The 14,099-nt window shown below is 53.2% G+C and overlaps 1 protein-coding gene across 2 annotated transcripts in view; it reads left to right on the top strand.

Moving 5' to 3' along the window:
* The window catches only part of ABCC3 (ATP binding cassette subfamily C member 3), a 44,929-nt gene that overhangs the window by 22,385 nt on the left and 8,445 nt on the right, over nucleotides 1-14,099 (top strand). For both annotated transcript variants that reach the window (XM_006740708.3, XM_031036007.2), the window contains 12 exons: nucleotides 3,117-3,284; nucleotides 3,602-3,794; nucleotides 4,783-4,894; nucleotides 5,071-5,218; nucleotides 5,320-5,527; nucleotides 5,832-6,142; nucleotides 7,571-7,770; nucleotides 7,933-8,059; nucleotides 9,517-9,618; nucleotides 12,493-12,639; nucleotides 12,816-12,974; nucleotides 13,546-13,712. In XM_006740708.3, the coding sequence (XP_006740771.2) occupies nucleotides 3,117-3,284; nucleotides 3,602-3,794; nucleotides 4,783-4,894; nucleotides 5,071-5,218; nucleotides 5,320-5,527; nucleotides 5,832-6,142; nucleotides 7,571-7,770; nucleotides 7,933-8,059; nucleotides 9,517-9,618; nucleotides 12,493-12,639; nucleotides 12,816-12,974; nucleotides 13,546-13,712 (2,042 nt within the window). The remainder of the gene's footprint in view (nucleotides 1-3,116; nucleotides 3,285-3,601; nucleotides 3,795-4,782; nucleotides 4,895-5,070; nucleotides 5,219-5,319; nucleotides 5,528-5,831; nucleotides 6,143-7,570; nucleotides 7,771-7,932; nucleotides 8,060-9,516; nucleotides 9,619-12,492; nucleotides 12,640-12,815; nucleotides 12,975-13,545; nucleotides 13,713-14,099) is intronic.

Here is a 14,099-nt window from a genome sequence, read left to right on the forward strand (position 1 = left end):
ACTCTCTGCCTTCATATCGCTTACATTCTAGTGGGGGAAAGAGATGGTAAACATGATAAATATGTGACATATATAGTAGATTAGATAAATGTTAAGGGGAAAGAATGAAACAGGAAAGTAGAGGAATATGTGCAGGGCTGTGTTGTTAAGGTGCCTTGGGAAAGCCTCACTGAGAATCGGAGACCTGAACAAAGTGAGGAAGTGGTCCGTATCTGGGGCCATTTGAGGCAGCGAGAGCAGTAAGTGCAAAGGCCCTGAGGCAGGAATGTGTTGAAGCGGTCAGGACCAGCAAGGAGGCCAGTGTGGCCAGAGTGGAGTGAGCAGGGGTGAGGAGGAGTCAATGAGGCCAGTGAGGTGTTCAGGCAGCCAGGTCGTACATTACCTTACAGGCTTTTACCAACAGCAATGGAAAGACTTTGAAGGCGTGAGCCAAGGAACAGTGAGTGGACTGGCATTCTGGTGCAATTTGGCATAACTGGAGGTTAGGAAGAGGTGGGTACAGGACAAGGCAGAGCCTTACAGACCTTGGTTAAGGTTTTGCCTTTGCCCTGAGAACCATGGGGCATCAGTGAAAGTTTTTGTTTTTAAATTATTTTTAATTGTTGCCAAACACAGATGCCATAAAATTTACCATCTTAACCATTTGTAATTGTACAGGTCAGTAGTGTTACGTGTATTCACAGTGTTGTGTAATCAATCTCCAGAACTCTTTTCATCTTGCAAAACTGAAACCTTGTACCCATTAAACAACTCCCCATTCCCCCCTGATCCCCCTAAGGGCCCCTGGTAACTGCCATTCTCTCTTCTGTCCCTAGGAGGTTGACCTACTCCAGGTACTTCATATAAATGGCATCAGACAGTATCTGGGTTATTTTGTGACTGGCTTATTTCAGTTAGTATCATATCCTCAAGGTTCATCCATGTTCTAGCATGTGTCAGAATCTCTTTCCTTTTTAAGGTTGAATAATATTTTATTATGTGTATAGATCACATTTTGTTTATCCACTCACCTGTCAGTGGACACTTGGGTTGCTTCCAACATGTTAGCTATTGTGGATAGTACTGCTATGAACATGGGTGTGCAAATATCTCTTGGAGACTCTACTTTCATTTCTTTTGAGCATGTACGCAGAAATGGAATTGCTAAATCCCATGGTAATTCTATTTTTTGGAGGGGGGAGGGAGATGCCATGCTGTTTTCCATAATGGCTGCACCATTTTAAATTCCCACCGACAGTGCACAAGGCTTCCACCGTCTACATATCCTCGCCAACACAGTTCTTTTCTTGGGGGAGGGGTTTGGTTTTGGGTTTTGATAGCAACCATTCTAATGGGTGTGAGGTGATATTTCATTGAGGGTTTGGTTTGCATTTCCCTAACGAGGAATGATCCTGAGCATCTTTTCTTGGGTTTGTTGGCTATTTGTGTATTTTCTTTGGAGAAATATCTATTCAAGTCCTTTGCTCATTTTTAATCCAGTTGTTTTTGTTTTTTGTTGTTGACTTGTAGGAGTTCCTTATATATACTGGATATTAACCCCTTATTCAGGTATACGAGTTGCAAATATTTTCTCCTTCTCTGAAGGTTGCCTTTTCACTCTGTTGATAGTGTCCTTTGACGCACAAAAGTTTTCAAATTTGGGGCACCTGGCTGGCTCAGTTGGAAGAGCGTGTGACTCTTGATCTCAGGGTTGTGAGTTCGAGCCCCATATCGGGTGTAGAGATTACCTAAAAATAAAATCTTTTAAAACAGAAAGCTTTCAATGTTGACGTGATCCAGTATATCTTTTTTTTACTTTTGTTGCCTGTCCATTTAAGGTCATATCGAAAAAAATCATTGCCAAATCCAATGAAAACTTTTCCTGTGTGTTTTCTTCTAAGAGTTTTATAGTTTTAGCTCTTTGGGGTTTTTTTAATACTAATGACTTTGGGGCATATTCCCTCAAAACAGGCATTGTCTAACGTAACTATAGTCAAATAATCAAAATCAGGAAACTTAACATCGATACACTATTATTATTTAATTCACTGTTTGTATCCACATGTCATCGTTTGTTCCAGTAAATGTCTTTTTTCGCTCTTTTCTTTCCTGGGCGAGGATCCAATCCAGGATGCTGAGTTGCAGTTACTTGTCACATTTCTTTATTCTCTGTCAATCTGGATAATTCTTTAGGCTTTGTCTTTCAGGACCTTGACACTTTTGAAGAGTACAGGCCAGCTATTTTGTAGAATGTCTCTCGATTTGAACACAGTTTAGTGCTGAGCACATAGTAGGCACTCAGGACTGGTTGGTTGAATGCAGACATGCTCACGTGCCTCGGTCACTACAGCTGCACGTCCACCCCCTGCTTTTTCCCAGCAGCTCCGCTCCCATCCCACACTTGCTACCCCACCCCACCCTACCCCAGGCTCAGTTGCTCGGGGTAACTGGAAAAGCTGGGTCCTGTTCCAGAGGGAATAAGGAAAGCTGCAGGTAGGAAAGTAGGCTACACCTCTGGGGTCTGCTTTCTAGGCCCAGCCCTGCTGCTAGGTGCCTTAGTTTCCCCATCATGGGTTTAAGGGGAGATCTTACCTCTCTTCTGGCTCCTGAACAATCTCAGAGTCGATTTTGGGGATTGGTGCTCGGTTCCATTCTTGCTTCTGCCCTGAATAGTTCAGGACCTTGGACAAAGCCATTAACATCTTGGGCTTTAATCTCTTCACCTAGAAAGTGGGGCTGACGATACCTCCCTGAAAGGACTGACATGAGGATCAAATGGGATCAGTGTTATGAAAGTCATCTGCAAACTGGATGGGCGATGGGAGATTAAAAGGTCTATTAAGGATTCCCTGGGGATTTCCAGGCTTTCAGAGCATAAAGGCAGCAGGTAGGGAAACCAGTTGGGAAGGGTAGTGGAGCAAAGGGAGCAGAATGTCCTCACCTGCCCTGGGTGGACTCTTGAGAGCCACCACCTCTTCCTCTGTGGCCTCAGAGCTTCACAGGGACAAGACCAGGCATATCAAATGAGAATTTTGAGGTCTGCTTTGTTGAATGATGGTGACAGGGCCCTTGTCCCCTTGTGCTGGTCCGACTCCCTTCTACCCAATACGCACCTCCCACCTCTCTCCTCCATCCAGGGCATTAACCTGTCTGGGGGCCAGCGACAGCGGGTCAGTCTGGCCCGAGCTGTTTACAGTGAAGCTGACGTTTTCTTGCTGGATGACCCACTGTCAGCTGTGGACTCTCATGTGGCCAAGCATATCTTTGACCGAGTCATCGGGCCAGAAGGTGTGCTGGCAGGCAAGGTGAGGCCTCCAGGAAGTTGGGGGGAGGGGGCTAAGGTGAGATCTAGGACCCTAGGAGAGAACGGGTGGGAGGCCAAGGAGTTTGGAGGAGACCTGGAGGAGTAGGAGGCCTGAGAAGCAGGAATAATGGTTGGGTGGCAGGGGGGACCTACCCCAGAGACACTGAGCCAGCGGCAGTGAGCATGGGGTGAGTCACTGATGTGCTTGTCCACGCTTCTTGGCATATGGGCACCTCACACTCACTCCATGGCCCTGTACCCATGCCAGGGGTATGTGCCAAGGATGGTGGAAATGGTAGCCTGTTGTCTTCTCCCCAGACACGGGTGTTGGTGACACACAGCATCAGCTTCCTGCCCCAGATGGACTTCATCATAGTGTTGGCTGATGGGCAGGTGTCTGAGGTGGGCTCCTACCCAGCCCTCCTGCAGCACAGTGACTCCTTTGCCAACTTCCTCTGCAACTATGGTCACGATGAGGACAAGGAGAGCCTGAAGGAGGACAACAGGACCGGTATCCGCCATCGCTGACCCTCCACATCCCCGTGCCCTCCCAGAATCTCCCCTGTCTTGGGGGGGTCTCTGAGTGTCTCTGGATGGGCCCAGTGTCATATAAGGGAGGTTCCAAGGAACTCGTCGTCAAGTGCTGCTCCCTCCTCTTCCCTAACTGTGGGAACTTATCGGCAGCTCAGGCCTCAGGGCCCCACTCTTCCCGTGTGTCCAAAGGGCGTAAGGGCCCAGGCCCAGTCTGTACGGCAAGACTGTTTCACAGCTAAGTCATTTGGTAAATATGCCAGTGCTTGGAAAGGTCATTTTGTCATCAACAAAGATTGACTGAGTAATTACTATGTCCTAGCACTGCTCTCGGCACTGAGAGATGGCAGTGAACAAATGGAAAATTCCCTGTCCTCAGGGGGCGTTTTGAAGTCTCTGGGCCCCTAAGATCCCCCTTGTTGTCCAGTCCTGGCTCCCCAACCCCAAACTCTGGCTCACAGACCTTTTCCTGAGTTCTCTGGCCTACTGTTGCATATACGGCTGTCGTGTGTTGGACATGTACCAAGTGCTGCGCCCCTTGCTAAGCACTTGACACACATTCTTCCCTTTAATCCTCGCAATGACAATGACACCATGAAGTGGGTACTATTATTATCCCCATTTTACATGCCCGCCTAAAGTCATGCAGTGGGGAAGTGGCATTTGAGCTCAGCCAGTGTACCTCCAGAGCCCAAGCTCCTGACCCTTATATTTGAGACCTTCTCCATAGTCCCTGATGGGAAGTTTTTCTCCTTGTCTAATCTAAGTCTTTCTTGCTGCCCCCTTTTATTCCCCCAGCACAAAACTGGTCATTTATTTTTGTTCTTGTTCTTGCTGTTCTTTCATGCCTCTCATGTTGTCTCCTGCGTGTCCATTGGGGCGTCTTCCCTGGTGTGGGGCCTGGGGAACACCAGCAGCTTGCAGCGCGAGCTAGCCTACTGCTTTTCCTTTCTCCCATCCTGCTGCAGCCTTGGAGGACACAGAGGATGAGGTGCTGCTGACTGAAGACACGCTGAGCAATCACACAGACCTGATGGATAACGAGCCAGTCATGTATGAGGTCCAGAAGCAGTTTAGGAGGTAAGCTCCTGAGAGCTCTCAGCGCCCTCCCTAAGCCCCGCCAGGTGGGGGCATGGGTGGGCGATCTCCCTGCCGTTCACAGCCTGGGCCTCCAGCTACAGCCTGAACCCCCTGGGGCTCTGTCCTGTGGGTTTGTTGGAGACTACCTCGCTGGGCCTGACCAGCTGCCTCCACAGACAGCTCAGCGTCATGTCCTCGGAAGGCGAGGGCCAGGACCGGCCTGTGTTCCGGAGACACCTGGGTTCAGCAGAGAAGGTAGTGCAGGCGGCAGAGGCGAAGGCGAGGGGGGCACTGATCCAGAAGGAGAAGGCAGAGATGGGCACTGTGAGTAGGATGGACAAGGAAGGCTGGAGAGGGTGGGCAGGCCCCCCAGCATTTCCCAGGGCTCACGGGAGTCCTCTGTCCTTGACCGCCATGGCATGCAGGTGAAGCTGAGTGTGTTCTGGGATTATGCCAAGGCCATGGGGCTCTATACCACAGTGGCCATCTGTGTCCTATACCCGAGTCAAACCGCGGCTGCCATTGGGGCCAACGTGTGGCTCAGTGCCTGGACCAATGATGCTATGGCAGACAGCCGACAGAATAACACCTCCATGAGGCTGGGTGTCTACGCTGCCTTGGGAATTCTGCAAGGTGAGCGGCAGAGATAGCTGGAAGGTAATTTCCTCACATCTGGGCCACTGGATCCCCCAAACCATGCCCTTGCCTCTGAGTTTTCCTCCATCATCACAACCATTGCCCTGCCCCAGTGCCTCCCTAAGCCACCCTAGGAGTCCACCTGCCTCTGGGCATCTTGAGCTCATCCCAGAGGCGCTCTGCCTCTGAACCTGCTGGCCACCGCGGCCATCCCCTATCTCCTAACCTGTCCGCCCTGAGCCCTGCATGCCCCCCCCCCCGGGGCCCCAGTGAATGAACACCCCTCTGCCTCCTCCAACAGGGCTCCTGGTGATGCTGGCAGCCATCACGCTGACGGTGGGCAGTGTCCACGCTGCACGCTTGCTTCACCAGGCGCTGCTGCACAACAAGATGCACTCGCCACAGTCCTTCTTCGACACAACGCCCTCAGGCCGTATCCTCAACCGCTTCTCCAAAGACGTCTACGTCATCGATGAGGTTCTGGCCCCCACTATCCTCATGCTGATGAATTCTTTCTACAGCTCCCTCGCCACCCTCGTGGTCATCGTGGCCAGCACGCCGCTCTTCACTGTGGTCGCCCTGCCCCTGGTGGTCTTCTGTGTCTTGATGCAGGTCGGCAGGCAGCGAGTGGGCGTGGCTCTCCTGTGGGCGGGGTTCTGGTGTGGGCGGTGCTCTCTGTCGATGAGGCGCTGGTGTGGGCGTGGCTCTCGTGCGGGCCGGGTGCTGGCGTGGGCGTGGCTCGCTGTAGGCGAGGTGCTTGTGTGGGCGGGGCTCCCTGTGGGCGGGGCTCTCTGTAGGAGAGGGCTAATGCGGGCGGGGCTCTCCTGTGAACAGTCGACCTGGGTTGGGACTTAGGGAGGTCAGACAGCAGTTCGCCGCTGGATTTGGTTAGGGACAGTAGTCAGTTACTTCACGTCTTTGAAACTCATTTTCCTCACCTGTAAAATAGAATCATAGAACCTACTTGGTAGGTTGTTGCTAGGATAAAATGAAATCCTTGTAAATTGTGGCTGACCCTGGAACTCCTTCTTGCTGCCTATTTTTTTTAAATTTTATCTATTTATTTATTTGGCAGAGAGATAGAGAGAGCCAGAGAGCACAAGCAGGGGGAGCGGCAGAGGGAGAGGGAGAAGCAGACGCCCCACCGAGCAGGGAGCCTGATGCGGGGCTCGATCCCAGGACCCTGGGATCATGACCTGAGCTGAAGGCAGACGCTTAATCGATTGAGCCACCCAGGCACCCCTTGCTGCCTATTTTTAAATAAAATATTAACAGTGCGAGACACTATCCTTCCCTTCCTTTGTACATATCTAAACATATATGTGCACACATGTTTTTAACATAGATGACTTGGTAACATTCAGATACAGCTAACGGTAAAAGGTATTTGTGTTGCTGAGCCCCTGTCCTGCCATGAGTTTAATCAGTTGCTGAAGGTAATCCACAAGGTGGCTGGAAGCTCAGGTGATCTGGGCTGTGCTCTGTGCAGGGACAGGGGACTCTCAGATACCCATCCTGTAAGGCCCCGGCCATCTTGGGGCCCATGGGCTAGAGGATGGAAGCTGGAGGCAGAACTGTGTTTTTGTGGCGCTGAAGTTTAGAAAACTGGGGGTGAGGTGGGGGAGAGGCTCTTTAAGGACAAAAATACAAAATTACCTTATTTTTGCAAATTTTGTGGTATTCTGACTGTATAAGAACACTGCTGGGGCACCTCAGAGGAGAAATGCATAGTCACTGAATTAAGAGGCCTAGCAAAGTGAGTACTGTCATCCAGGCCCCTCCAGGGGGTGAGGGGATCAGGAGCTGAGAGGGAATCCGGAAAGGCTTCATGGAGGAAGTGGCCTGGAAGACCCAGCAGAGCCGACCAGGGGGAAAGGGTGGGATGAGTTCATGGAGCCACATCAGGTAGAGAAAGGAAGCAGAGTCTTATGGGGGAGCGGGGCTGGCTGGGAGGAGGCCCGGATGGGTTCAAAGGGAATGCAGGACCGAGTTAGGGGTCCCACGGTGCTCACCTCAAGCTCTTTCTCCATCCTCTGCCAGCGCTTCTATGTGGCGACATCTCGGCAACTGAAGAGGCTAGAATCCGTCAGCCGCTCGCCCATTTACTCCCACTTTTCGGAGACAGTGACTGGCTCCAGCGTCATTCGGGCCTACGGCCGCAGCCAGGACTTCAAGGCCATCAATGATGCTAGGGTGGACACCAACCAGAGGAGTTGTTATGCCTACCTTGCCTCCAACAGGTCAGAAGCCTCCTCCTTCACCCCCTGCCCCTCCGGGAGTTCCCACCAGGACCTCTGCAGGAGAGACCCTGAAGTTCGGGGTCCCACTTCCTCCCTCCCCCTATACAGGGAATTGCCTCCTTCCTGCACCTGCCCCACCTCTTCCTTGTCTTGTCCCCACAGGTGGCTGGGGGTCCAAATGGAGTTCGTGGGCAACTGTGTTGTGTTCTTTGCTGCACTCTTTGCTGTGATTGGCAGAAACAGCCTGAGTCCGGGGCTGGTGGGCCTTTCTGTGTCCTACGCCCTGCAGGTACACAGGGGTCTGGGCCCCCAGGACAGGGCTGCAACTGGGGCAGAGACTCACAGGTGTCACAAGCCTCTCCTGAGCGTTTGCTCTGCCCAGTATGGGGACCAGCCACAGGTTCTGCTTACCAGGACTGTGAGCTCATAGTCGAGCACAGAGAAGACAGTCCCACCAACAGGGGATTGTAATGCAGGGTGAACAGGTCTTTGTGGAGGAAGGACCAAAATGTGGTAAGAACCCAGAGGAGAGTCTCTACCTTGGGTTTTGGTGTTGGAGAAATTATCTTGCCGCTTGGCCCCCCAAAAACAGAACTTGTCCTGCCTGTGCGCAGCATATAGAAGGTCAACTCTGACAGGGGCCCTGGGACAGGGAAGTGTAGGGCTGGAATACACCTCATTTCACAGGCCTGCAGAGAAAGTACACAGAGAAAGTGACTGGAGCCTGGGCTGGAGGGCAGGCCGGTCACCCTGATATCAGCCTGTGTTGTCAAAGGCTTAAATAACTACACATGGCATTTTTGTGACTCAGATCGCATTTTCAATGCCACAGAGGGCTCAAGCCTTGAATGCTTTGGTAAACAAAGGACAATCTAGCCAAAGGAGTCTTCTCAAACTTTCCTGTGCTACTGAATCAACTGGAGATCTTGTGAAAATGTGGTTTCTGATACAGCAGGGCTAGGATGGGGCTCAGTTCTGCATGTCTATTAGGACCCCTTGGTACACAGTGTGGTCCAGGGATGGGTTGCATCACCATCACCTGGAAGCTTGTTAAAAATGCAGAATCTCGGGCACCTGGGTGGCTCAGATGGTTGAGCGTCTGCCTTCGGCTCCCATCATGGTCCTGGGGTCCTGGGATCGAGCCCCGAGTCGGGTTCCCTGCTTGGTGCAGAGCCTGCTTCTCCCTCTCCCTCTACCACTCCCCCAGCTTGTGCTCTCTGGCTCTATCTCTCTGTCAAATAAATAAATAAAATCTTAAAAAGAATAAAAATAAAAATAAAAATGCAGAATCTCAGGGATGCCTGAGTGGCTCAGTCGGTTAAGCATCTGAGGCTCCTTGCTAGCGGGGAGCCTGCTTCTCCCTCTGCCTGCCACTCCCCCTGCTTAAGCTCGCTGTCTCTCACTCTCTGACAAATAAAATCTTTAAAAAAAAAAATGCAGAATCTCAAGTCCCACCACAGACCCACTAAATCAGAAACCACATTTTAACAAGATTCCCTAAGAAATCTTAGATAATATATTAAAATTTGAGAGATACGGGGGCCAGGTGACCCGGGGTCAAGTCTGCAAGGTCACTGCTTGAGATGCAGGTGTGATTTGAGGCCCAGGTGGCACACCTATGGGCTTGCGGGGGGGCCCTCCTGCTTGGTAGAGGCAAGGAGCCTCCTCAGGGAGTCAGAACTCCTCCCACAGCTGTTGTGGGGGGAGGGGAGATCACCGTATCCACGACCTAGTCCCTTTGGCCAGATAACATTGACTCTGAATTGGATGGTCCGAATGATGTCAGACTTGGAGTCTAACATTGTGGCTGTGGAGAGAGTCAAGGAGTACTCCAAGACGGAGACCGAGGTGGGTACTGGGATGAGCCTGGGGCAGGGTGATTCTGGAAGAGCTGGGGAAGGGTGCTTGGTGACCCATCATCCCTGCATTCCATGGCCAGCTCTTCATTTGGGGGGCTTTTCATTCATTCATTCATTCATTCATTCATCCATCCACTCATGGCCTTATTGAGCGTCAGCCAGAGGTCTTTGCCACCAGGTATAGAGGGTCCAGAGTTGAGCAAGGCAGGGTCTATCCTCAAGCAGATTCTGATGTCGTGGGTGAGGTAAGACAAGGGCTCTGCACTAGAAGACAAGAGCTCTGGGGTGATGCCCCCAGAGAAGGCAGACAGGGGAGAATCATTCAGCTGGGGTGATCAGCTGGAGAGTGAGAATTCCAGCCAGAGATCAGCCTGGTTGAAGAAGCAGGGGTGGTGTAGTGTGCCCTTTGTTGGGGAAAGGGAGTGTCCCTTACGGGGAGGGGGGTGCAGACTTTTGTCCACTTACTTCTTCCCATAGTCACACCCCAGAGCTCTTCAAGCCCAGAAGCTGCAACAGCTCTGAGATCTCAAGTCAAGCTTTTAGACCACCCTTCCCAGCCCTCCCAGCTCACATGCCCCAAACCCTCTTCCTTCCCAGAACTCTGTCCTCGTTGGGACCCCCAGTGGCGTGACCTACCTTTGCCCCTCTGTCCACTAGCGCATCTAGCCTGGATTTCATGCCCCACTGGTGCCAGTCCTACCGCCTCCCTTGCCCTGCCCCCTCTCAGCGGTCCTCACCTACAAAACCCCTCCCTGGTCGAGCCCCTCTGTCTGCCTTTTACATGCTAGCACTCGGCAGCTAAGACATTGCTGGAGAAGACTCACTAATTTTACTTCACGTTTACGACCACACACCACTGCTGCGTATTCCCATTTTGCTTCCCCAAGAAGCATGTGTTCCCACTTCCAGAAAGATCTGTTTTGAACCTTCTTTCCTCCAACCCCCCATCTCCTCCCCTTGGCTCAGCCATGGACCTTGCATGACTTGCCAGTGAGAAAACAGGGTATGAGATATAAACTCCCTCAACCTTCCTGCCTCCAGGCTTTCCATTGTGCTTGTGGCCCGTTCACCTTCTTCCTTCCTCTTTTAGCAGGAAGTGTCCCTCCTCCGATCAAAATCCACCCCTTCAGACTTCACCTCCCTAATTACACCCTCCCGCTCCTACAGCCAGCTCCCTGTGTTGGATGATTGCCATCCACCGGCAAACATAAGCTCTCGCAGCTTCCATTCTAGACACACAAACCAACCTCTCTTCCCCTTATGTTTCTCTGCTCTCCTTTGTCATGGAGCTTGTTTTAGAACCCACATGCTCTCCCCACTTCCCTATCACCCTTTATCACATCTGCCTCCCACGGTCTGGTTTCTGGCCCTGTCACTCCTCCGATGACCTGCCCAGTTCCAAACCCAGGGGACACATTTCTGTTCTCATCTAATTCAGCCTCTCAGTGACATTCAGACAGAATGACCCCTGCCTTCTTCTTGGAAGGCCCTCCCTCCTGGCTTCTGTGACCTGGGCTCTCCCTCTGTCAGTCTACATTGAGTCCCTGGCCTCCCTGTTCCTCCCAGTCCGGCCCCCCCTTTCCCTCCCCCTGCCTTCCCCGGGCATCTCCTACTACCCCCCTCACCCCCACTGTCTGGATCTTCAAATTCTCCCTCTTCGCATCTAGCATTCCCATTTCCCCCGTCCATACACCTGATCCTGTCTCCATAGCCTGAGAAGTTCTGCCCCCAATCCTGCTACCCGTTCTTTTGACACCTCCTCGAGAGAATGGTCTATACTGGCTGCTTTGCTTTTTGACCAGTGGCAGTCTGGCTTCCCCTGTCTCAAAGCAGGGCCGGCTTCACGCAACCTGCATGGTCACATAGGCCCCCACACTTAGAAGGGCCTTATGTTTGGTGTAATGTTCTGCTGTCACCACTTAGACCTTCTTCATAATTATTGAACAAGAGATCCCACATTTCCATTTTGCACCAGGCCTCCCAAATGGTGGCTGGTCCTGTCTCAAAGCCACCATCATCTTATGCCCTTATTTTAAGAACCTCCTCACTACCTTCCGTTTTCCATCACCCCCGCTCCCTTCTCCTCATAGCAGCCGGAGGGATCCTTTAAAAACACATCAAATCACGTCATTGCTCTGATGGCTCTGCATCTTAGAGTAAAAAAACCATAGTCCTTAAAATGGCCTGCAAAGCCCTTCATGATGGGGCTACCCATTATCTGTCTCCTACCTCTCCCCTTTGTCATCGTGCTCCAAACACACCTGCGCAGGCATTTCCAGTTTCTGTTCCCTCTGCCTGGCATGCCCGTCCCCTAGATATTTACTTGGCTTGTTGCCTCACCTCTTTCGGGTTTTTATTTAAATATCGCCTCCTCCAGGAAGCTTTCCCTGACTACCCTGTACTTCTACAACACCAAGCATTTCTCAGCACTCATCACTTTCTTAGATTACATAGATTTGCTTATTTGTTGATGGTATGCACCCCCACCCCCGCCTCACAGGGAGGCAAAGACTTTGTCTTGTTCACCACTGTGATCCCAGTACCTGTCACAGAGCAGCCACTCAATGAACGGTGAAAGAGGGGGCTAGGGCAGCCAGGGAAGGGCAGCTCAGGCTCTGAGGAGAGAGTGGGAGAGGGCAGGATGGGAAGGTTTCGGAGCTCTGTAGGGAATAAAGGCAGAGAGATAAAGGATTCATTGAACCACAGGGTTGGGCCACAGGGGACACCAGGGGCTCTCCCCCAGGGCCCCTGATGGGTGAGGATGGAGGGGGCCTCAGGAGAGAGGCAGACTGAAAAGGGGGAGAGGGCCAGGCTGGGGAAGAGGAGCCACCCTGATGCAGGTCCACCTTCCCCTCCCGGCCAGGCCCCTTGGGTGGTGGAGGGCAGCCGCCCCCCCGCGGGCTGGCCCCTGCAGGGCGAGGTGGAGTTCCGGAACTACTCCGCGCGCTACCGGCCGGGCCTGGAGCTGGTGCTGAGGCAGCTGAGTGTGCGCGTGCGCGGGGGCGAGAAGGTGCGCGGGGGCGAGAAGGTGCGCGGGGGCGAGAAGGTGCGCGGGGGCGAGAAGGTGCGCGTGGGCCGGGGGTGCGCGTGGCCGTGGCCAGCAGCTGGGGGCGAGCAGGTGCAAGCCCTGGCGCTGCCCCCGCCGGCTCCTCCCCACCCCCGCACGGCCCCCCTTCCTCCCTCCAGGTGGGGATCGTGGGCCGCACGGGGGCCGGCAAATCGTCCATGACCCTCTGCCTGTTCCGCATCCTGGAGGCGGCGGAGGGTGAAATCCGCATCGACGGCGTCAATGTGGCAGACATCGGCCTCCACGACCTGCGTTCCCAGCTGACCATCATCCCGCAGGTACGAGCCTGACGTGGACTGGCCATGCTGACCAACCCTGCTGTGTAGCTTGGGGTCCAGGCCTGGGACCCCTGATCACAGCAGGCACAGAGCCTCAGAGCGGCCACCTGTCATGGATCCGAAAGAGTCCGACGTGTCCTGGCCCAATCAGCCTCTGTGCTCCGACCTCCAGGGCCACCACTTGAGACCAGGATCTCGGGACCCTTCAAGCACCCCACCCTCTGAGAGGCTCTGCCCTGGTCTCCCTGTTCCACAGCTCGGAATTACATATCACTCTTTCTGGCTCCTCTGGAGTTTTTTTGTTTTTTGTTTTTTGTTTTCCTGCTGGCTGGACACTTTGGAGTCTGATTAGCAGCTCCACTTTCTGCTTTGGTGGAGGACTTCGAGATTGGCAAAGCTGAGGTTTATCACTTCCCCACAGGCATGTATCTGGCCGTGGCCTCCCTCCTGGAGGGCCGGGGACAGAATGGGAGTGCAGCCACCTAATCCCCTGCTTTTTCCCTGGCCCTGGGGCCCATGGCTCCTCTTGGGGCCTGAGCTGCCCTCCTCTGAGGCCTTGTCGTGTCCCCAGGACCCCATCCTGTTCTCTGCGTCGCTGCGTATGAACCTGGACCCCTTTGGGCGTTACTCGGAGGAAGATATATGGCGGGCCTTGGAGCTATCCCACCTGCACACCTTTGTGAGCTCACAGCCGGCAGGCCTGGACTTCCAGTGCTCTGAGGGAGGGGAGAATCTCAGGTAACCACTGGGATTGGGTGGGTCAGGAACAGCACCCTGAGGAGCTAGAGGATCTAGCATCAGATGACACAGAGTCCGGGCCAGCCCCCTCTGGCCCTCCCCACTCCCATCCCAGCCTGGGTGTGCTTAGGGAGCGTCGATTTGTATTGAACATATACTGTGTGCTGGGCGTGGTGCACCATTTCACTGACTCCTCACACAAGCCCCAGACGCGGTGATGGCCCCACTTGGCAGGTGAAGAAACTGAGGCAGAGCCAAAGTCACCTAGCTGGGGGAAGGCATGCCTGGGATTTGAGTCGGGTCTGGGAGCTTCCAAAGCCCTATTTAGTCCTGTCCTGTGAGGTTGTCAGTGCTGTGCTTGTCCTGGGGTTGCGGGGGGGGGGGGGG

This window comes from Leptonychotes weddellii, chromosome 15, assembly GCF_054177405.1.
Source record: "Leptonychotes weddellii isolate Sample4059 chromosome 15, ASM5417740v2, whole genome shotgun sequence".
NCBI lineage: Eukaryota > Metazoa > Chordata > Mammalia > Carnivora > Phocidae > Leptonychotes > Leptonychotes weddellii.